Consider the following 24,929-nt stretch of genomic DNA (forward strand, 5'->3'; position numbering starts at 1 on the left):
TTTCTCAAGAACTTTGCCGAAAACACTATCGTTCCAAGTTACACTATTGAGATGTACCATAATTTATCAGGTCCTAAAAGTTTCTGCGCTCACTAGCGCCGCATAGTGAGAATATTCTAAATTAATCGTAGGGTAGTTCTCGACCTCTCAAGCAACTTTGTGAAAGATAACACCCTTCTAAACTGCCTTTATGTTAAGATGCAAAAATTGAAAGAAAAAATGTGTGCTCACTAGTGGCATCTAGCGGGTTAATCCAAAATGCAGCACTTGTCCCCCTGTAGAACTTTATCAAAAACAGCGTTTTCCTAAATTATCTGACTTTAGAAATATATCTATAATGTTGAGAAAGTTGCATTCTCATTAGCGACGCCTAGTGGGCAAGTTCAGAACTAATTTATTCACCTTAAGACAGAGCTCAACCTGTCTACGAACATTGCCAAAGACACCACCCTTCCAAATAATCATGATCTCGAGAAACAGGATATGAAAAATAATGCTCACCAGCGCCATTCAACCTTAATCTATCCATAATCGAGTAGCCTTTGATCTCCTGAAGAACTTTGCCGAAAACACCATCATTCTAAGTTGTTAGACTTTTGAGATATATCATTATCTACTACATGCTGAAAGTATCTACGCTCACTAGCGCCACATAGTGAGAGTATTCTAAACTAATCTGTTACCGTCGAGTAGTCCTCGACCTCTCGAGAAACTTTGTTGAAGACACCACCCTTCTAAGCTGCCTTTATATTGAGATGCAGAAATTTAAAGGAAAAATTCGTGCTCACTAGCGTCACCTAGTGGGTAAAATCGAAATTTTTCTATACATTTTCAAACAGCACTTGTCCCCCTAGAGAACTTTACCAAAAATAGCGTTTTCCTAAATTATCAGACTTTAGAAATATATCTATAATGTTAAGAAAGTTTCATTCTCATTAGCGCCATCTAGTGGGCGAGTTCTGAACTACTTTGTTCTCTGTAGGACAGAGCTCGACCTGCCTATAAATATTGCCAAAGACACCACCCTTCCAAATGATCATGATCTCGAGATACATGCTTTGAAAGAAAATACTCACTAGCGCCGCCTGGTGGGTCTATTCCAGTTTAATCTTTCCATAATCTAGTAGCTTTAGGCCTCCTCGAGAACTTTGCCGAAAACACCATTTTTCCAAGTTATTAGAGTTTTGAGACACATCATAATCTATTAAATGTTGAAAGCTTCTACGCTCACTAGCGCCGCATAGTGAGAGTATTCCAAACTAATCTGTTACCGTTGGGTAGTCCTCGACCTCTCGAGCAACTTTACTGAAGACAGTACTACTCCATCTAATCACGATGTTGAGATTTAGAATTATTTTAACATGTGTTGAATATTTGCATTAGCACTAGCGCCGCCTGGTGGGGTTATTGCGAGTTAAACTTTCTACCATCCAGAAGCTCTGGACTTCTTTTATAAATTTCCCAAAGACACTACCTTTCAGAATAATCAGGATCTTGATATATTTGACATTGAATCCATTTGATGATAGTCGAGTTTACGACGAGAATTTCGATTTATTTACTCTTTCTTAATAGCACCCCTGGCGGCATAGTTCTCAACTAATTGGATACCCAATTACTCTAAGTTGTAGGCCCAAGTGAGTACAACAACTTTGCCGAAGAAAGTATGGCGCTACATGTTGACACGGACGAAATAATCGGCCACAGCCCCAATTAGTCGAAATCCCATAAGCTACGGGTATCCTACAACGCGGGTACCGCGCAATAGGAATCCGCGCAGTAGGAAGCCGCGTTGTAGGAATCCGCGTAGTAGGAGACCCGACTGTATATGGCTCATAAGACAGCGCATTACTATCTGTACCCCCGAACTAAATGTATCTAAAAACCAGTCAAGACAAAAGGTCTCTTGTGAGAACATTCCACATAGAATGCCGAACAATGTCCCACTTTATCTCTTCAGTTCACCGAATATGTTTCGAATCAAGATATTAGACTAATAAATGATATTCTTTAAATCCAGCCACCAGAGCCATGTATACAACCGGATACAAGTGATTAACACAGAATATTGTAGCATCTTTCTTGTACTTTCAAATGAATATTGAGTGGTCTGCCCGTTTTTGCCCGTTCATAAATTATTTGAGTACAAAGTAGGCCATTTTTCGTATAAAAATCGTGAATATCTCAGAATCTGCTCAACATATTAAGTTGATTCCTTAACCGAAATTTTGTATTTCATTAATTGTGATAGTTTTGTGGACCATTTTGAATTTCCAAAAAATCTTGGAAAGAAGTTATAACGAAACAAATATTTTTTTCGGTATTTCCTCTAATAATGCTCTATATCTCAAAGACTATTAAAGATAGACTGTTACCACCTTCAGTAAAGTTTCTTGTAGAAGAATTTACTACAACTTTGCAGAATACATCAATTTGCTATCTCAAATTAAATGAGAAATAAATTTTGAATGTCACTTATAGAAGGATTAATCATCAAACTTTTGACTTATAAAGATGGGGCATCTCATTGTCATAAATTCTTCCGAAGATAGTATATCGCTATAACTAACCATTTCGAAGTTATTCAAAACGATCACGTTTTTCGTGTTTTGGACCACTGTGCATTGCAGCCCGAGGACGATTTGACAATTTCCACACACCTAGAAAAAAACGTGCAAAATTTGCGTCTCCTGACCATGACATGTACGAGCATAAAAATGACACAGTTTTACGTTTAATTTTAATTTTATATATCGTTGAATTTTGCGAGTCACATAATTGTATTCTACGTATGACGTTTGTTTAAATGTTGAAGAGTGTAATTTTTTGGCACTGCGCATGGAAAAATACATCTTTCATGTAAAATTAAACAGAGCATGGTTATATTTCGTCAATTACGGTTTGTTAGATTGTGGCAAGACGTAATTCCAGTCAACGATAAAATTCAGATTTTTTTTAGTATGTATATATTGAACTCACAAACTTGGTGGTACCTTGGTGGCATTACGGCGGCTCAAATTTAAAAAAGGCACATTGTCATTTATTTGTTACAATTAGGTAGTTAAGGCAACATTTATTTTCTAGAGACTGTCTTCCGCCAGGTTTCGATTTTTATGACACTCATATGATGATGGTATATTAGCGCCACTATCCAATCAGTGGTACATATATGAAACAAGCACTTTCTGTCAGATTGTCCCCGGGCTGGGCCGTTGCATGTTCCAGATTCTTTCATGAAAATCATAAATTTCCACGATCTTAAGGAATTAATCGCAAAAATCTTGTGTTCTGCTAAAGCCATTGAGGTTTTTTTTTTTTAAAGTTTGGAGTCGTTCCGAGAGCTCCATTGGAAATTTCGAAGCATCCCAACTGGCGCGATTACCGCATAATCTGAAGCATAAAATAAATTAGATACCCCATAATACATCATCCTAACGCTAATGATGTGACATAAAAAACGCGTCAGAGAATCTTGTTTGACACTCTCCAACACAAGTTTGACCGTATCAACTAGTAACGTGGGTGAAGTCATGTAAACTGTTGAATACGAATTGCCAATTTTGCCATAACTTAATTTAATTCATGTAATAAATTATACAAAACTGCCTTGCAAGAATGGTTTTTGATAAAAAAAAATAGAAATTTTGGTTAAGTACGACGGGCAAGGTTGTTTGAAATTGTCACCATTAACTTTTTGTTTCCCCATGAGTTAGCCACCGATTTATCCTAGTTTCCGGTTAAGATATCTACGATTTATAAGTTTCTCAGAACATTTCAAATTTGACGTTCAATAATAGTAAATATAAATGCGGATTCTACTCGCCCGTGATTCGTTTTGTCGTAGGCAGATATATCTTAACGCGTATGATACTACTTCAGATTCGAGTGATTCTACATGAGCCTAGGGTCCAGCTCGGGTGCCTAAAATTAAAAATCTTCGAGATCTTTGGTTGATTCTCCATATGAGCAAGTTGGTTCGCATCGGGTTTCTCAAATTTCAAATTTTCGGGTTCGGGTCGGGTTTCTTAAATTTTAAAATTCTCGGGGTCGGGTCGGGTGCGGGGTTTTCAATTTTTATGCCCTCGGGTTCGGGTTGGGTTCGAGTTCGAAAAAATTGAAACACGACCATCTCTACTAAGGACCAAGAGCATCGAAGGGACTCAGATTGGACAGGTGCTTGTGCCGAAGAAGGGATTGTTTCAAGCTCACGAAAAAGACAAAATGTACACCTTTTTGCCTGGTAAAAAACATCTACAATGTTAGCAAAGTTGTAAGGAGCTTTGTAATGGTTAAAGGAAAACTACCTTGAATAAGGTTAATCGAAGTTTTTCTGATTTTATTACAATCTTCTAAAAGGTACACACCAAAAAATTATGAATTTTATCATTGACGTAATTGCAAACATGACACAATTTAGCAACCCGCAATTCTCGAAATGACGAAACATTACCGTGTTCCATTTAATTTTACATGAAACATATACTTTACATGCGCAATGTCTTAAAATTACACTTACTGCCACTGAAAACAAACGCAATTTGTGGAGTAAAATTACACGATTTACGAAAATTAACGTCATGTAAAATTAAAACCAAACGTAAAACTAAGTCATTATTGATGCTCGTATATGTCAGGGTCAGGAGACGTAAATTTACACGATTTTTTCTAGGCGTGTTGAAAAAATTAATGTATTGTTATTGACAGCCTAAAATGTATTCTACTTCACTCCTGTTATATGCTATTACCAATCCATCTTTTTTCACATACGAAATATGGGATAAAACAGTAAGCAGTGATCATATGGTAGTTCATCGAACTGAGCAGAACGTAGAAGCAGAAGGTATAATATTTACCATCTCCTGCATTATGTTAGTTGCTATTCGTTTGACAAAATGTTGCTTTTTTCGATTCTAGCTGTCTTCGATGTACTAAATGCAGAAAAGTTTCCAAAGACATTTTAAGGTTCTTTTTTCACAATTCGTCGCTGTTGTGCTATCTTATGACAAACGCCAGCAGTTCGCCAGTCACCGGTTGACAGTCAACAAGGTATTCAAGTTCTGCGTTGGGTAATTCTCGGGTGTCTAAAGACAAATTTCACAAAAAGTATCTGAATTCGACAGACACAAATGTCTGGCATGAAGGAGTTTTATTCACGACACGATGAGGGCTGATGTAGCTGAACGAGCATTGGCGTCGGCTAAGGCTACTATCATCCTAGCCCCTCCGAAGCAGTGGAAGGAGTAGTTGATTGGAGTGGATAACACGCCAGTTTCCATGACTCCAAAGAAGATAAAATACTCGCCAGGAGACGGAAGATCAGGCGGGCCCAAGAGGCAGACGCGCGAGAACGCTGTCATTGTCGAAGGTAAGATCATCACACAACAGGAAGAAAACTGGAGTACCGTTATTGGTCGGAAGGAGCGGAAGGAAGAGCGAAAAAACGGGGGCAGAAGAGGAAAGGAAAATCTCCGGCTCGTCAGAGGGCGCCAAAGGGAGAACCAGTACTCGTCAAAGCCAATGACGCGACATCGTATGCAGTGCTGTTCAACAAGGTCAGAGACGACTTGGAGCTGAAGGATCTGGGGTAAAACGTGATAGGAATCAGGTGTACCCAAAAGGCGAGATACTCTTCGAGTTTAAGAAGGATCCTACGACTAGCAGCTCGACCTTACAGGAGACTATTTCCAAATCAATTGGTGAAAAGGCAGAAGCCTTAAACCCGGAGATGGCGATTGTGTGCAGGAACCTGGATGAGATCACGACGGACCACGAGCTCAGAGGCACACTGAAGCAGCAGTGTAACCTGGGCGAGGTGCTCATGACTATCCAGTTAAATAAAGGATACGGAGGAACTCAGACAGTGATGATTCGTGTACCGGTAACCGCTGCCGATAAGACGCTGGAAGTAGGCAAAGTTACGGTTGGATGGTCGAGATGCTCATTTAGAGCCTTCCCACAGATGAATAAACCAGCGGAGAAATGCTTCAAGTGTTTGGGCTTTGGGCATTTGGCAGGGGCTTGCAAAGGCCCGGATAGAACCGAAATGTGCTGGAAATGCGGGGAGACAGGCCATCTTACGAGAGAATGCACGCAGAGGCCGAAGTGTTTTCTTTGCACTCCAGCGGACGGAAGCAACCATGATACGGGTGGCTTTAAATGTCCTGCCTACAAGAAGACGACTGCAGACCAACGGTAATGGAAATAACCCAGATAAATCTGAATCACTGTGACACCGCACAGCAACTGTTGTAGTAGTGTACGACTGAGACAATGTGTGATGTCGCTGTGATTGCGGAACCGTATCAAGTCCTTCTGATAACGGTAACTGGGTGGCGGATAGATCGGTAACACCTGCGATTCACGTGATGGGCAGATTCCGCATTCAAGAAGTGGGAGAACGCTCATACGAGGGCTTCGTGATCGCCGAAATCAACGGCGTCTTCGTGTGCAGCTGTTACGCTCCTCCAAGCTGGACAGAGTTACGCTCCTTTCTAAGGTAGAAGCAGATCAGCATAATGGTGAAGAAGTTAACTGAGCAGTTGATCGGTCGAAAACCGGTAGTCATTGGTGGTGATTTCAACTGTGGAGTAGGACAGTAGAGTAACAAACACAAGAGGATGTATCCTGCAGGAAGCTCTATCTTAGTTAGATGTACGATTGTGCAATGAAGGTTCTGTTATCACATTTCGGAACGCCGGGAGGAGATCTATCATCGACGTCACATTCTGTAGTCCTTCATTGACTGCGAACATGGATCGGAGAGTATGTGAAACGTATACGCATAGCGACCATTAGGCGATTCGCTACCGTATCGGGCAACGGAACCCTGCTGCAGCACTGAGAAGGATGGGCGCCGAGCGAAAGATCTCTTCGTTGAGGTACTTCGGCCAAAAGCCGGGACCGAGAACGTGGATAGGACTGATCTAACAAGAAGGATTGATTTACTGGTGGAACGAGACGCTTAGTACGCTACTCGATACTTGTCTCAGAGCCAGAAGGCTGGCTCAGAGAGCAATTATCTGAGCCAGATAGTGAAGAGCGCAAGGCAGCGTTTTGGGAAGCTAGGGCCGCATTAAAGCGAGAGATCAAGTTTAGAAACTCAATTTGCCACAAGGAGGTGTACCGAGAAGTAGACGCCAATCCCTGGGGCAACACGTACTGAGACGAAAATAAAGGGTCCTTCGACACCAGCCGGAATGTGCCCGGGTAAGCTGAAGATAATCTTTACGTTTCTCTTCCCGGAGTACGATCCAACTACGTGGGCACTGACACTGTACGGCGAAGAAGAAGGAGCAAACACGGATGATCGACAAGTGACTAGCGATGAGCAAGTCACTTGTCGATCAGCAATATGTTTCCGGAAGTACCTGCATCGTTTTGTACATCCTTCGTCACCCCTTTGCCCGGAGTTTGTGAACGTGCAAGGGACACCGGAATACGTGATCTTTGAATGCCCTTGGTTCGAAGAAGTTCGTAGGGGTATACTGGTGTGATAGTTGACAATAATGTTGAAGAGATGTGCCACGACGAGCATACCTGGGACGCTATCAACAGAGTGGTTACGAGTATACTCGCCGAGTTGCAGAGGAAGTGGCGAAGGAACCAACAAAGTAGCGCCATTAGCTAGAACATCGTCGTGAAACCACAAATCGGGTTTCAGAAGAAATTCCGCCAACGGGAAACTCTCCGTCGGTGTAGACCAGGTCCACCGCCTGGGACCAGTTGGGCAATGACTCAAAGGAAACAGGTTTCGGTGTCGGGAGAAATTTCTCCGTCGGGGAACTTTCAGTTAGAGTAAGGTGAGTGCACCGCCGAGGACTATCCGAGTAAATCGTGATAAGGTTGGGGCGTAGCTTTATCGAAATTCTGGACTTTTATTCAATATGTTTGAAATGTTAATGTGTATGGAAAATAGCCAGAATAAATTTGGCAGCGCTGTTTTTCATCCTGTTTGTAAATATTATGAACGCACTAGACAAGCAATGGTGCTTTCCTGTTCGATTATGATGACCAGGTTGCATGTACTATTACTGATTCGCTAAGCTTTTTGTTACGTATGATTACGTTATTGCGACTTTGAAAACGGAGTTGTTTTATCAATAGTATTGGTTTAATTGTGTAGGGTGTTTTATTCTCGAAACAAACGTATTTTGCGAACAGTTTACCAGTTAAAACCTCTCTACGATAGTGAGGTAATGACACTGCAACTTAGAACAGATTGTTGATGAATAATGTCTTTTAAAACAATGTTGATTGTATTGTTCAAGACAGTCAATCACACTGCTGTTTCGCTTGCGCACACCTATTGAACATTATCACCGTCCGGTGTGTATCTATGAAAATCTTCCTCTATACACCCCTCCGGCTAACATATATGTTAGCCTTTGTACACCTCAACTAATTCCATCTAGTTACCATGAATAAATTAGGGCGAACCGTCAAAATCGGCCTGCATTTTCGACTACCTCCATCATGTCGAACAAGTTCAGGTTAGTTATATCATCGTTACCGCTACATTTGATCACAAACGATGATATCCTTTTCAAAAATGGTTCTACAGAGCTCCCACTAGGCGTATATCCTCGCAGCTACTTCCTCGAGCTCCAAGAGCACCTACCCAAGAGTCTAAAATCCTACCACCAGGCACAGGAAAGAAAATTCCTAAACCGAAAGTTTGTTCCACACCGAAGCCATCCACTGTCACAATAGCGAAATCGGGTATTGCTGATCGTTTCCCTTCAATACCGGGACCTTTCTCGAGCTCTAAACAGCGCTTGAACACTGAAGATGTCCCCGTTGTTACATCGGAAGGAGAGGGTCTGAATGACACTTTGAAGGCCAATTCCGAGTTATGTGTAGCTAAGGTGCCGTCATTGATTGAGCTTTCCTCACAGCAATACAAAAGGTAAAAGCTAGCTTACAAACCGCTTCCGTTGTCAGTTATTAATTGGCTTTATTCCAGATCACTCCTTCATAGTTTGAGAAAAGTCGACTATTCTGAGACTTCATTAGACACCAGCGAAAAAACCCTCGTCGAATTTCCCACTCCGACAGTTTCTGACTTAATCAACGACGATGAGTATATTGGTTGTGCAAACTGCAGTACAGTGATTCTTCCTAAATGCAGTTTTATGAAGATAAACGACGGTACTAATCACACTGTTAGTGAACCGAAAAAAGTTAGCTGGTGTGCGGTCGCATTGATTACGTTGATGTTCGCTATGGTAGCGACACTGTGCTTCGTGACCATTTTCGTTAACTTTGAAAAGTTAAAAGTGCTTTGGCAAGAACCACCTGTGTTTGAAGAGAGAATCGAAGATGAAGTGCGAGAGATAGTCGCGAAACCGGTGCTTTGGTTTCAGAAAGTCTGGGACAATACGAAAAGTTTTGTCACTGTCGAGTGTTTGGATCTTTTAGTGTTTCAAGCTATAATGGTCGTGCGGAATGTTGTGAATGGTGATTATGTAGACGAATAGAAATTGGATAAGAATATGTTTCAATAATTTATCTTCCGAGTGAAAGAAAAAAGATTTCGTGAATTGCTTAGAATGAAAGTTTCATCTGTTTCCAAACTCTAATTAGTCCGGTCCGAAAAATTTACTTATGGTTTTTTTTCACTCGATAATGTGACGATATAGCCGCAGGCCCGGTATAAGCTGAAGTAAGAAAGACGGTAGGAAAGCTCCCACGTTGTTTTACGATTGTGTAAATTGCCTTCCGGCAATGAGTTATCCGGAAAAGTTTGCTAATTAAAATTGGATTTTCTTTCATCCGGAGGGTTTTCGATTATCGCTATTGTCACGGTACGCACTGATTACTTGAGGTTTTACTTGATGGAAATAGGTATATTTGAGTTTGTCTTTTAAACATTTCACCTATATGGCACATTTCAGTACGAGAAGTCAGTTTGTTTCGCAATAAAGAAGAGACAAAAATAGTGTTAACATTGAACCCTTTGAACTAGCTTTTTATAGTATTTTAATTTCCAACTCGTACTATTGTTTGTTGAAGTGGTTTTCATATTGTTTTCTACTTCATTTTTTGTTGTATAAGGTCTATTAAAAACTCGTTCAGTCAGTCAGTCATAAATAAAATTACCATTCATGTTTGCATCGAGCAAACAGGATGAAGATTTATCAAATTTAATTATACTGGCATACATTCCAGTTTCATCTCTAACAGCATGTTGCATAAATCCAAAAAGAACCATCATTTAACTTGTCCAGCTTTATTAAATAACGGAAGTAGTAAGCTTACGAACCGTGCCGTAAATGCTTGCATAAAAAACGGGTCGCGTGGACAAGAAGAAAAAAATTGAAACGAGTGGCTGTAATTATCTCCACCACCCTCTGCTTCTTGGCTACGAAAATTCTCGATCCGGTGAAGCCTCTACAGCAGCCACCGTTCTTCGGAAAAACTGGAACGGAGATCTTGTTTTCAGAGTAGTTCCGGTAATTTTGTAGGTTCCATCGAAGACAACTCAAACCTGCGGATTCGTGGATGACGGCTCCGAAAGCACGCAGATGAGCTCGGATTTAAAGGGTCTTAAAACACACTGCTTAAAGTAGTCCGTCTACTACGAAGACGGAAGACTGATCACAAAACGTTAGTCTTAGTCTTCGAATTTCCAGTGTTACGGAGTTACAGCAGATATATAATCACCTCTTGGGACTACCGATTGAGTTGTATCATGAGGCCAGCTCGCGAATCCTCAACAGCTTGGATAATGATAGTCTCGGATATGCAATTAAGAGTCGTACAGGACAGTCGAATAAGCCGATTGCAGTTTAAACACGTCTCCTCTGGATTGTTTTTGGTGGTTGTGTGGAAGAAAAGATTGCTGCGCACTACGTAAACTATCATACACTGCAGGTTGGCCAGTGTAAGCACGAGAAAGGTTAGGATCTTCACGAACTCGTCAACGGATACTTTGCTCTTGACGGCTTAGGTATTTCTAGGCAAAGCAAACTGCGGCTGTTACACGAGGAGCAGTGAGCGCAGTCAAGGCAGGAATCACTCACGCGACCCGTACACAGCCACTTCCAATCCGGTCTTCTGTAGAAGTAGGATACCGTTCGACTTCTAGATAGCGTAGCGATGGCACTGCGTAGATGGGAATGTCTAGATAATCGCATGAAGAAGGACCTATTTCTGACGGGGGAGCTGAACACCTTAAGTTAACGGTGGAAGTGTTGGAAGCAGACCGTCCTCGAGCTTGGTACCTTTCTATATTTCCGATTGTCAACTCGATCAAGCCGAATAAAACAAGGCTAGTTTGGGCAGAGCCGTAGGATGGTCTTCTTCAGTTTTGCGTCCCTTTGGTGTTTGCTTTAGTTTCCTTTTTCCAGTTTGACTTTCGAACAACAATTATATTAATTATATCAAGATTATATCTTCTGGCTTTTTTTTTAAATCATTTTGTTACGGTTTAGTCAAGCCTTGATAAGCTCAGAATTGTGAAAGTTTTTTGTTTATTTTATTCGTTTACAGTACAATTTATCAAATTATAGGAACAAACCAAAATTCGGTAAATATATTTGCAAAGGCGATTTGATTATAAATTAAAATTATGCCAGCATACTACCTAAAAGGTATAAAAACCATAGTTTTTGGATACATATGATAGTTCTTACTGAGCTAGGAAAAATTTCTTTAACCACATCGGTATGGTAAATACATTTTTTATAATCACGCTCAAAAGATCCCCAAACGAAGTATTGAGAAAGTGCTCGTTTAGATGCGTTTTTTCAGCACTATAAGTACTACCAGCTTCCATTGAAGTCGCTAGTCGTGCGAATCTCGCCCATTCCATTCTAAACATTGTATCTCCTAGAATGTATGGGACTCAGCACTCAAATTTTATGTACATAATGTTTGAAGATCGTTCATCCAAAACCGTTTTATCACCGCTCTGGATTTTATTCTTCAAAATTACCTGAAATCTTCTTTGATGATTGAAAAATGCGGATTGACAATTTTCTTTAAAGTTAGTAATACTTCTCAAAAGCTTGTGGGACAAGCCGTACCTAAAGCTTGAAGAGGTTTCTTGATATTCGTCAACTTTCTAATTTTGTAAGTTTTTCTCGAAATGCTTCTTTGAAGTTATACAAAATTTGCAGACTTCCCTCATGTTTAAGATTTTTCATAAATGCTTAGAATATTGTTGAAACTTCGCGAACTTTCCAGAGATTCTTTAGATTTTACGTAATATCGTAGGATTTTCTTGAAGTTTAGTACAGCTTGACTGAATCACCGATAGCCTTTAACAAAATCTACTGAAACAGTAATAATATTTCTGAATGTTCAGTTCGCAGAATTTCCCGAGGTTGGTAAAATTGGAAATTGATAGTATAGAATGTCTCTAAAGTCTGATATATTTCCTAAATTCCATACGAAGATCATCCTTCAAGCCAGTTTGACAAAAAACAAACTATAACTAACCCGAGTGTCGTACAAATTATCTGAAGTTTTAAGTATTTCCTTGTATGTTAGCACTCTCCCGAAATATAAGACTTTTCTAAAGTTTGTAGGGCGTCCCTCAAACTTGCGGATTTTTTTATACTTGTTAGATTTCGATGAATTTGGGATTTACTTAAAGTTTGAAATAATTTACTTTACATAACTACTCCAAGTAGTACACTACTTCTCTAAAGTATGCAGAAACCCATAGAGCTTACATAAAATTTGTCCAATTTAGTTGAAGTTAACAAAATCAATCGAAAAAAAATTGATGGTAGGTATACGTACTATCGAGGTATGCCTGCATAAGCGTTTTAATACTTTTTTTTTCTTCTTAGTTTCAATTTTAGGTAACCCATCTTTTTTAAATCCTTTCCTTTCTATTACATGGATATTTTTCAATATTCTCCCATTTTTCCTTTTGCCTTTCTCATATAGAAAGGTTATGCAATCACTCTGAAAAACGTCAACCTAATCCCGGCCAAATTTTTTTCGACTCGCATAAGGTTTCTAGATTTTAACAGGGGCGTAGTTGATGGTTTACGGAGAGGGGTTACACCCCCCCCCCTCTACTGTTCACTCCTCTCCTTTAAAAATCTCCTTAAATCAGCCCTCAGACCACCACCCCATCCAGCCCTCATACCCCTCCCTTTCAACCCCATCATCTTTAAACCACCACTATATCACAAAGCATACCAATTTAAGCTGGGGAGTCGTTCGTTCATGGGACTTTAGTCCTCCCCACATACCCACCCCTGCATGACAAAATGAGTTAGCAAGCAGATAACATTGATCTAATGCTGATTAGGCTAATGGAGTATGATATTTTTTTGTTTCAAGTGTTTCACCGTCGACACGTAGCTCATCAAGTTCGTGGCTGGCATGCCATTGTGTATAAGTGCAAAGTGTACTAAGAATGTAATGGACATTTCCACAAGTATGTTGAACATAAAAAGCCTCCGTACCATAGTTTAGAGAAATGAGAAAGGCACAATTGCACCGCTAGGTGGATTAAAACAGGTTTTTTGTTATGTTTCCTTTAGAATTTTTCTTTTCCACCATGCAATTTTGAATTTCATGTTTTTTATTTTGTTCATTTCTTATTTGAAAATTTTTCCCATAATTTTATTTTCATCTTTTCACGTTTTATGCATGTTTTCTTTTTTCTAGTTCATAAAATTTAAATTTTTTCCACTTTTACTTTATTTGTTATTTAATCCATTCGTATGTTTGGAAATTTCTACTTTTTTTTCTTTTTTGTACAATTTCTATTTTTCCGATTTTTTGTAGCATTTCCATTTTTACCCATTTAAACCATTTTGATTTTACATGTTCCCTATAATTTCACTTTTGACGGTGTTTGAGCTATTTTCACTTGCTCCTGTGTTCTATTTTTGCCTGTCTCATATAAAGAAAGGCTATGCAATCACTGTAAAAATCGATTTTTTACCGAGGACCGGAGGGCCGAGTGTCACACCCCATTCGATTCAGTTCGTCGAGATCGGCAAATGTCTGTGTGTGTGTATGTGTGTGTATGTGTGTGTGTCATTTAAACTCACACAATTTTCTCAGAGATGGCTGAACCGATTTTCGCAAACTTAGTTTCATCTGAAAGGTATAACGCTCCCATAAGCTGCTATTGAATTTTTAGTTGATCTCACTTCCGGTTCCGGAGTTACGGGTTGAAGAGTGCGGTCACACAGCAAATTCCCATATAAACTGGTACCACCATGATGTTCAAATAATGTAAAACATATTAAAATTGATGTAACATTACTCTAGTTTGCGGGTCTGGATCACTAATGATCAGTCAAAGCAGTTTTGAGCACATTGGCCACCTATGACGGATCATGACGCCCCCAGGGAACTCGCCAAGTTCCTGAGCTAATATCACACCCATTCCCCAACAAATTCTCTACCGATTTTTACAAACTTGATTTCAAATGAAAGATACAGTAATAATTGACTGCTGCTGAATTTCATTCGGTTCTGACTCTTGCTTCCGGAGTTACAGGGGTGTTAGTAAGGATACACTGGAATTTCCCATATAAATCGGTACAATCGTAGTACCTCAGAGGCTAAAAACTATTGAAATGGTCACCAAATTACTTCTAATCGCAGATCTAGATCACTGATTGCCAATCAAACATTCTTTGAATATATTCTCCACTATCGACGATTCCGGAAGTCCGGAATTCCGGGCATATTCCACAATTAAAGTCACATCGCTTCTTCGGTGATGACTGAACCGATTTTCTCAAACCAAGTCTCAAATGGAAGGCAAAATATGCAGTTGAGTATTGCGTCGCCGCACCTCCCCCCTTGCCCTTACACCTCAATCCTTCATCACTCCCCTCCCCTTGGACCACCATCACGCCCGCATTTCCTTCATCCACCCCGTATACCGAAATAAGATGAAGGATTTCTGACGCATCCTCCACTCCCACTCTACTAATTTCTATTACTCCGTTGCACTTATTCAACTTCAAATTAGTTCAATTTAAAAAAATGGTGCTTTTTAGATTTTCCATAGTTGTTTTGTTTTTATCTATTCTTTTCTCAGTTTTTCCAGTTTTTATTTTTTCCAATTTTGTATATTGTTACCAATTTTCCTATGTCAAACATTGCGTATTGCTGTTATTTCTACGTCGAATTCAGTAGATCCATTTTATTTATTTGTTTACTTTTTTGTAGCTCAAATCAAAGCTACATTTTTAGCTATTTTTTGTTATATTCATTTTTCTTCCTTCTGCCTATTTTCCTGTTTTCATGCTCATGATATTTTTTTTCATAGGTTGCATACTATTAATCTTTTTTCACAATTTTAAATGTCATTTTTTCAGCTTTCTCTCCCTCCCCTCGCTAGTCACTATCCATGTAAATTGCCCTTAGATAACCCCTCATTGCACCCGCCCCCCGTACCTAGGTGCGTGAAGCTGACCGTTTTTTGCCCGTAGGTAATACAGTGTGTCCCACATTTATACGTTCACCCTGTTTTTTCAGTATAACTTTTTTTTCGTTCAAACAAACTGCACCAATTTTTCAGCGTTTGTTTTAAAACTTAATGTTTCTCAAAATTTCGATGCCCTGGTGCGTTTTGTTCGTTTGTTATGGCAGTTTAAGTGAAAAAAGTGGTGTCCCACATTTATACGTTCACTCTACTATTTTTTTGGATAACTTTTTCTCTATTCACACAAACTGCTCCAGATTTTCAGCGTTTTCTTTAAAGTTTAATCAACGATTTTTCTCGAAGTTTGGAAACAGTGGTGCATCTTGTTTGTTTGTTATAGCAATTTAAGTGAAAGATGTGTCCCTTATTTATCCGTTCATCCTATTTTCTCTGATTAACTGCACCAAATGTTCTAAGTTTATTTTAAAGCCTAATTTGCGATGTTTCTCAAAATTTGGAGGCTTTGGTGCGTTTTGTTTGTTTGTTATGGCAGTTTAAGTGAAAAAAGTTGTTCCTGCATTTATACGTTAGTGCCATTTAAGCCAATATATTCTGATTCCTGAAACATCCGGTAATATTCAACATTACATTTAACAGTCAACCGAATTCCCATCATTTTGAGTATAAGTTTCATTCGCTTCAGCATTTAATCATTACGATTTTCTATATTTCTTGCTCTAAGCTTGTTTTAGAATGATTTGATTGTTTCTGGAACTTTACAACTGACGAATACTGCTTCGCGTTGTCGTACATATTGGAGGTCATTCAAGTATGGCTTTCTCCAGACGTTATCCCAACTGAAAATGTTTCGAATATGATGGTTCGTGATGTATATGACAACGCGAAGCAGTATTCGTCAGTTGTAAAGTTCAAGAAAGCAATCAAATCATTCTAAAATAAGCTTAGAGCAAGAAATATAGAAAATCGTAATGATTAAATGACGAAGCGAATAAAACTTGTACTCGAAAATTATGGGAATTCAATTGACTACTACATGAAGTGTTAATTATTACTGGATAATTACCTAAATAAAGCACTTAAACTACCATAACAAGCGAACAAAACGCACCAAAGCTTCCAAATTTCGAGAAACTTCGTAAATTAGGCCTTAAAATAAATTTAGAAAGTTTGGTGCCGTACGTTTGACTGAAAAAAAGTTAATATGAGAAAATAGGGTGAACGGATAAATAAAGGACACATTTTCACTTAAATTGCTATAACAAACGAACGAGATGCACCAGGGCTTCCAAATTTGGAAAAAAAGTTGATAAAACTTTAACGTAAACGCTGAAAATCTGGAGCAGTTTGTGTGAATATAAAAAAAAGTTATCCAAAAAATAATAGGGCGAACGCATAAATATGGGACACCACTTTTTTCACTTAAACTCCCATAGCAAACGTACAAAACGCACCAAGGCTTCGAAATTTCTAGAAACATCGTTGATTAAGTTTTAAAACAAACGCTTAAAATTTGGTGCAGTTTGCTCGAACGAAAAAAAGTTATACTGCAAAAACAGGGTGGGATACACTGTATTTCGAAGAGCCATGAATATCCGTTACCTTGGTCTTGATTTAATAAGGAAGGTGAGGAATGGCCGCTTTTCATCACATGGTCCATAGAATGCTTACTTTATCATAGGGGGAAGAAGCAAAAAATAAAGAAACAGAGTTCATTTTCGAAATAGGAAAAAAAAAGAATTGACCGTAACACTCTTTGAAATGAAAAAAAACCCGTTTTAATCCACCTGATGGTGCAATGGTGCCTTTCTCATTTATTTGTCGACGCTGAAACACTTCAAATCAGCGGCGGATCCAGGAGGAGGGTTCGGGAGCTTGGACCCCACCAAAAAATTTCAACTTTTAAAGAAATTTTAAATTAGTTTCTCAATCAAAATCATTTCAAACCAAATGTTTCACTGGTTTTTCAGACCCACTAGGAAAATTTATTCTGGAGGAAGGGCGGTTTAGGAAAAGGTGGTGAGTGATGTGGGGGAGAGGGGGTACCCCTCACCGTATTCCTCGAATTACGCCCCTGTTAAAAAAAAACCTATACAAGTAAAAAAAACCGTGATTAAGTTGACGATGTTCAAAGTGATTGCATAACCTTTCTATAGGAGAAAGGCAAAAAAACATTTGAATTAACAACTTAACCCCCAGGCCCATAATTTCTTTCTGCAGCTCTGGATCCGACATTGTTTGATTTGAACAATTGAATGCATACATTTTCTAAAATCAAGATTCAAATAAGTAGGTTTAAAAGGACGCGTCAGTAATACCAGCCTAATGACCCGACACGGCTCTCGACGGCTCTTGCGCTCTTTGTGTGTTAGAAGGGTACCCATACGGCTTAATCCATTATTGCCCAACTTATTTTTCGCGTGCATCACAAATTGAGTTTTCCAATCGGAAAAAATAATGTGGTCATTCCAGTAAAATATTTTTTTTTACTTAAAGTAGCTGCTATAATAAGAAAAAACCTGTTTTAATCCACCTAGAGGTGCAATTGTGCCTTTCTCATTTCTCCAAACTATGATATAATAGCTGGTTCGTACAATATAACATTATGGAAATGTCTTTCATTCTTATTACACTTGGTAAGTATATATAAGAGCACGTTTTTGCATTCATCGCGGTATCGGTTTGAATCGGAGTTTTCTATGTGATCGCACTCCACAACCCGTAACTCCGGAGCCGGAAGTCGGATGGAGATGGAATTTAATATCAGTTTCTGGGGACGCAACACCTTTCATTTGAGACTAAGTTGATCAAATCGGTCTAGCCATTTTCGAGAAACCAATATAACCGTTATTCTGAATTTGGATACTTCAGGATCCGTCGATGGTGGCCAGTGTGGCCAAAGAGACTTTGAATGACTGTTGGGGACCTAGATCTACAAATTCAACAGTTGTGTTTACATTTTGGAAAAAAAATCACCTTTTTACATTCATCGCAGGATTCGTTAGAATCGGGATTTGCTGCGTGATCGTACGTATCACCCTGTAATTCAGGAACCAGAACTTCTGATCCACACAAAATTCAACAGCAGCTGATGGACATTTCATTTAAAATTAAGTTTGTCAAAATCGGTTCAGAAAATTCCGAGAAACCGATGTGGACAAATCAACAAATTTTGTTTCGTAACCATGCTCTTCTACTCGTAATCCGGAACAAGATGTCGGTTGAAAATGAAATTCAATAGAAACACACATACATACATACATACATACATACATACATACATACATACATACATACATACATACATACATACATACATACATACATACATACATACATACATACATACATACATACATACATACATACATACATACATACATACATACATACATACATACATACATACATACATACATACATACATACATACATACATACATACTGTTGGGTTCTAGTCCTTTACCTGGCAGGGTCTTCGATATCGGGTGCGTAGGCAATCACCAAAACCAACATCGAGCGGGTGAAGCTTCAGGTGGATGGGGAAAGGGGCATGCATCCAGCATGCAAAACCAATTGTGTCACTCCAAGTGCCAAATCCTTCCAAAGGGACAAGAGTTTCTCCGCAGGAACCACACCAAACGCACTTTTAAAACGGCCACCGGATTACTTTCCGAACAACACTTTTATTCTAACGAACATGCAATTTATTCTTAATTATAATTACACTTAAATCTAAACGAATTAAAATTCCGACGAGCGGGCTTCGACCCGTGGTAGTCCGTGACCTGGTTTAATTCCAACTGCCGCAACTGATCCGAGCACGTCATCAGCAGACCAGTGTAGCACGATCGGGATCGCTCTCCTGCGATGTTTTATCTCGGGTTGAGTATCGATCACGCTCTTATCAGCCTTCCTTATCACCCCACCGGGGTAGTAGCACGGGCAACGATACAGATGGTGCTGACGGTGATCTTCCTTCGCGTGATGTGCAGTAATCTCTCACTCCAGTCTCTCGTTCTGTTTCGGATTATCGTGATGATCGGTGTCCACATGCTGATGGTACAGGAGAGATGATCATCACATGTTGAGAGGATTATTATCCAGGGTTGTAGGCTAGGGGTATTCTTCCTCGCGAACATCCTCACCCACCCAGAAATACCGTATATTTCTGAAAATAAAAGAAAATCCTCTTCGGTAGGATAGGGATTGGGAAGGGAGCTAGGATTGCGGATTGTCAACTTCTGTTGGCTGTGTGTCATCGTTGTCATCCGAAGTGGGTAGCAGGCAAAGCCTTTCGACCGGACGAGTTAGCATACCAGTAGCGGTTTTCAGTGTGACTACTCGCACGGTTCCATCGTCACCAGGGTGAGTTTGCACGATTCTACCCATTTTCCATCGCATTGGAGGTTGATTATCATCTTGTATGACAACTAGTTTTCCAATGTCGATACGAACAGCCGGTTTCCATCGTTTGGTTCTGCCTTGAAGTTGACACAGATATTCTCTGCGCCACCTTTTCCAGAAATTCTGCAGTCTCTGCTGGGTTAATTGCCATTGGGTGAGACGATTCATGGGAACTACTGTTAAATCTGGATCGGGGACAGCCTGAAGAGATTCTCCAACCAGGAAATGTGCAGGGGTTAATGGCTGCAGATCGTTCGGGTCATCAGACATGGGTGTAAGTGGGCGAGAATTCAGGCATCCTTCAACTTGGACTAGTAGCGTGTTCATGTCCTCTGGGGATACTGGAGTTTCGCCTACCACCTTTAGTAGATGATTTTTTGCAGATCGGACTGCGGCCTCCCAAATACCGCCAAAATGTGGGGCACTCGGTGGGTTAAAGTGCCATTGAATCCCTTCCTTGGCTAATTGCTTGGACACAACGTCATTATGATGGCTGTCTTTAAGCAATCGTAGGAAATCTTGTAGTTTATTACGAGCACCGACAAAGTTAGTGCCATTGTCGGAGTATATATCTGTACACCGTCCTCTTCTGGCAACAAAACGTCGTAGAGCCTGTAGAAATCGATCTGTGGATAAATCTGTGACCAATTCGAGATGCACTGCTTCGGTACACAGACACACGCATATAGCAACGTAAGCCTTAACTGACGTGCGCCTTGGAACTGGTCGCACATAGAGGGGTCCAAAGTAGTCGACACCTGTGCGAGAAAATGGACGGGATACGGTGACCCGTGAAGCTGGTAGATCCCCCATAAACTGCTGTACGGTCGATGGTTTCGATCGGAAGCATATATGACACTGATGGATAATGTGCCGAACTACACTCCTGCCTCCCAGCGGCCAAAATCGAAGCCTAACAACTCCCAACAGCAACTGTGGTCCAGCGTGCAGAAGTCGTTCATGGTAATATCGTAACAGCAAGCGTGTAAATATGTGCCGAGTGGGTAAAACGGCCGGATGTTTGGTGTTTTCAGACTCCATCGAATGCTTTAAACGACCGCCAAGTCTGATCAACTGGTCTTGGGAGACAAACGGATTAAACCATCGAAGTGGCGAGCTCTTGGAAACCGCATTTTCCTTAGAGAGCGCCTTCCATTCCTCAACGAACACCTCCCTCTGAACCAATCGAACCAGAGTGTTTTCCGCCTTCTTTAACTCATCAGTAGACAGGAACGTAGGGGCTTTTCTATCCTTCCGCGGGGTTCGTAGAAGTTTGATCAGACGCAGCCAGTAGGCAGTCCGACGAAGAAGGTCACTGTACGACGAAAATTTGCCAATGTATAATTGGTTGAATTCAGCGATTGTTGAAACCGTTCCAGCTAGCACCGTGTGTCGTTTCTCCTCGTCTCCCTCATCTGTCGGTAGATAATCTGGTAAGAGAGGCCTATACTCTTCCGTCTTCTCTAACCAGCTCGGTCCTTGCCACCAAAACGTATTCAGAACGATGTCGTTTGGCGAAATCCCTCTCGAAATAAGATCTGCCGGATTCTGGATACCAGGTACGTGACTCCATCTTGATCCTTGTGTAATGGACTGTATTTTTGCCACTCGGTTGGCGACGAAGGTGGTCCAGGTCGTTGGATTAGCCGCAAGCCAACGCAGGACACAGGTTGAATCCGTCCAGAAATAGGATTTTACCGTGATTTTTATTGACTTGTCCACCTTTTCGTAGAGTTGTGCTGCCAAAAGTGCTCCACACAACTCCAGCCGAGGAATCGTCTGACATTTTAAGGGGGCAACCTTTGATTTTGAGGTCAAAAGCCTAACCTTTACCTCCCCGACTGCATTCTCACTCCTGAGATACAGACATGCTCCGTATGCCTTCTCCGAGGCATCCGAAAAACAATGGATCTCCACAGATTCCGCATCTGTGATGATAACACAGCGGTCGATACGGATTTCATTGAACAGTGGAAGTTGCTCGTGATACTTTTTCCAGGCCTCACCCACCGTTGGAGGTAACGGCTGGTCCCAATCTAGTCGTTGGTCATTTTCGTCTCGCAACGTCCACAGCAGCTGCATGAAGATCTTCGCTGTAGTGATAGCAGCGCCCAACAGGCCTAATGGGTCGAACAGTGTAGCAATCACCGAAAGCACGCACCGTTTGGTAAGAGGAACTTCTGTGTTCAAATTAGGGATGGTAAACTGGAACCTAAGTGTGTCGGTTACTGGCATCCAGGTCAGTCCCAAGGTTTTTATCGAAGGGTCTGGATTCAAAACAATGCCTTCAGATGATCGGATGGCAAGCTCTTCCTCCTCGATTCCGTTCAATACGTTGGGACAGTTCGACGCCCACTTCCGTAGACGAAATCCTCCGCTTGACGTCATTGCCTCTAACTGCACTCGCAAATCAATTGCTGTCTTTACCTCGTCTGCTCCTGTGATGACGTCATCCATATAGGTATCCTCGATGGCTGCCTTGGCCGCTAGTGGATACCGCTCCTCCTCATCCAGCGCTAATTGTTTTAGCGTTCTGGTGGCCAAAAATGGCGCTGGCTTAGTACCGTATGTAACCGTGTTTAGCTCGTAGGTGGATATCTCCTCGGCAGACGAGTTTCGCCAGAGAATACACTGCAACGGTCGATCTTCTGGGCAAACATTGATTTGTCGGAACATCTTTTCCACGTCGGACACGAGCATGATTTGTTTTGTCCGACTGCGTAGGATAATGGAACGGAGGTCCTCCTGTATCACCGGCCCCACCAGTAACACGTCGTTTAATGATAGTCCGGAAGAAGTCTTGCAGGAAGCGTCGAATACCACCCGTACCTTGGTGGTGGTACTGGAATCCTTTACCACTGGATGGTGTGGCAAATAGCACCGTTTAACCGAATCTGTAGCAACTTCTTCGACCTTCCGCATATGACCTAGATGCAGGTACTCCTCCATAAAATCAGTGTACTGCTTCCGTAGATTTTCGTCCCTAGCCAACCTACGCTCGGTTCCTTGAAGACGTCGGAGTGCGATGTCCCTTGACTCGCCCAACCTTGAGATAGCGTCTTCATCCTTAGGTAGGGAGACTGTGTACCGACCGGTTTCATCCCTTTTAACCGTGTTCAGAAACAACTCTTCGCAGCGTTTCTCTTCCAGCGAAAATGTGTTGCCAGACTCGACTTCCTCACAAGACCAAAATCGAGACATCAGCGCGTCCAAATCCTCCGTTGTCGACATATTGCAGTTGATGTGCAGTGATCGACTAGGAACCGAAAATCCTCCGCATACGACCCAGCCGAATACGGAATCATTAAGAGTCGGTAATTGTTCGCCCAGGGAAATTCTCCTTCCGGTTTCGAAGAAATCGAAAAACGCTTCGATCCCGAGTACAAGATCCACCACCTTAGATTCGAAAAATGCAGGATCTGCCAACTGGATATTGTCCGGAATTGCCCACTTATCGGTGTTAATAGTGGTGGTCGGAAGGTTGACCGTTACCTTTGGGAGGACTAGGAAGCTCAACTCTCTTGAGTATTGAGAAACCCGGGACCGTAAAACCGCTTGTATCCTGTGTTTGACCTTGGTAGCTGCTTGTCCAATTCCGACGACAGAAATATCCACTTGATTTCGAGTTACCTTCATGCGCTGACTTAATCGCTCAGTCACGAAGTTGCTTTCCGATCCCGAATCTAACAGCGCACGCGCCGGAAACCGATTGCCATCGTCGTCCTCGATCACGACGACTGCTGTAGCCAGAAGAACCTGGGATGAATACTGATGAGCCGCACCAGCAACCAAAACTTCTGTGGCTGCCACGTTAGCCACTTGGGATGAAGTATTTGATGATTCAGTGGGAACAGAAGGCTTGTTGCCCCTAGCAACTGCCGCAACCTTCGTGTCCTTATCCGTATCCCTTTCTGACTTGAAGCACACAAGAGTATGATGCCGACCCTTGCAGCTCCGGCAAGAGTATTTGGATTGGCACTCTTTTGCTTGGTGTCCCGTTCTGAAGCAATTCCGGCAGAGGGAATGAGTTTTCAAAAGGCCGTCCCTCTCCGTAACTTCCATGCGCTGGAATGCACTGCACTGGTAAAGCGGATGATTTGATGAGCAAGCTACACAGCGTCCTCCAGACATATGGGTTGAACTGTAACTTGTCTTCACTGGTGGAAGCCGTTGCTTCGCTTGAATTTGCTGCTGCTGCTGAGCACCCCTAGTGTCAACAGTGGTTGGCAAGCAATCCAAAACCTGGAGTCTACGCCGCAAGAAGTCAAACAGATCTGCAAGTGTATCTGTCTCCTTCATAGCTGAGAACTCTTCCCAACCCCTCCGAGTGACCGGATCCAATCGTGTAGTGAGGATGTTGACCAGCAGAAGATCCTTGTAGTCGGCTGACTGAATGATCTGGTCAAGAGTCTGCACAATTCTCTCAAAACCTTCAATGAGAACGTGCAGATCGGTAACGGATTCCTTAGGAAGGGTGGGAAGGTTGAAGAGGGCTTGCACCTGCCGTTTCTTCAGCTGCTTACTGTTGTTGTACCGCTTCAACAGCAAGTCCCATGCCACCTGATAGTTGGCCTTAGTAATCTGAAGCGGATCGATCAGACTCTTGGGTTCTCCTTGTAAGCATCCCTTCAGGTAGTGGAACTTCTCCACTTCAGGAAGATCCGGTTTCCAGTGGATGAGCGAGGTAAACAGATCCCGAAAACTCAGCCATTCGTCTATATCGCCGTTAAATGTCTGCAGCTTAATCTGTGGTAAGCGGACATGATCGATACCGCCCCGCATTGACGAATCACCAGCTCGGAGGGACTGCTCCAGCAGATTCGGCTCCTGCAGCTCCTTGGCCTTGTCCATAAGGAAGGACTTGACCTCGTAGTACCGGTCACTGAACTCCATACGCTCCTTTTCCCAAGAGTTCCCTTCAGCATTGTAGTCGTCATGGGAAAAGATTTCAACCAAAGTTTCACTGAAACCTTCCCAAAGCTCGTCTAACTTACACAGGCGTACATCGACATCAGTAGCGGTATGGGATTCCTTGAACACCTGCACAAACCGCCAGATGTCATTGAAGGACAATTGGATCTCCTTCATCCGGGCCGTCAATGCCCTCATTGACGGTGGCTTCTTGGAAGTTGTAGTGCCGGCAGCAGGCATGGTA

The 24,929-nt window shown here is 41.5% G+C and overlaps 3 protein-coding genes across 11 annotated transcripts in view; 1 reads left to right on the forward strand and 2 right to left on the reverse strand.

The window, feature by feature from the left end:
- The window catches only part of LOC131684069 (potassium voltage-gated channel protein Shaw-like), a 250,442-nt gene that overhangs the window by 161,905 nt on the left and 63,608 nt on the right, over positions 1-24,929 (reverse strand). The window lies entirely within an intron of this gene.
- On the forward strand, positions 8,473-9,476 carry LOC131679326 (uncharacterized). The gene is made up of 3 exons (XM_058960034.1): positions 8,473-8,489; positions 8,561-8,905; positions 8,963-9,476. Exons 1-3 carry the CDS (start codon positions 8,473-8,475, stop codon positions 9,474-9,476), a joined length of 876 nt encoding a protein of 291 aa, XP_058816017.1.
- On the reverse strand, positions 19,589-24,925 carry LOC131679327 (uncharacterized). The gene has a single exon (XM_058960036.1). The coding sequence runs from the start codon at positions 24,923-24,925 to the stop codon at positions 19,589-19,591; it is 5,337 nt and encodes a 1,778-aa protein (XP_058816019.1).

This window comes from Topomyia yanbarensis, chromosome 2 (genome assembly GCF_030247195.1).
Source record: "Topomyia yanbarensis strain Yona2022 chromosome 2, ASM3024719v1, whole genome shotgun sequence".
Lineage (NCBI taxonomy): Eukaryota > Metazoa > Arthropoda > Insecta > Diptera > Culicidae > Topomyia > Topomyia yanbarensis.

What these genes read in the sequence shown, in the direction of transcription:
- LOC131679327 (XM_058960036.1), bottom strand. Translation starts at nt 24,925, where the DNA reads ATGCCTGCTGCCGGCACTACAACTTCCAAGAAGCCACCGTCAATGAGG.
- LOC131679326 (XM_058960034.1), top strand. An exon ending in TCCTCACAGCAATACAAAAG is followed by an intron (nt 8,906 to 8,962) that starts GTAAAAGCTAGC and finishes GCTTTATTCCAG; the next exon opens with ATCACTCCTTCATAGTTTGA.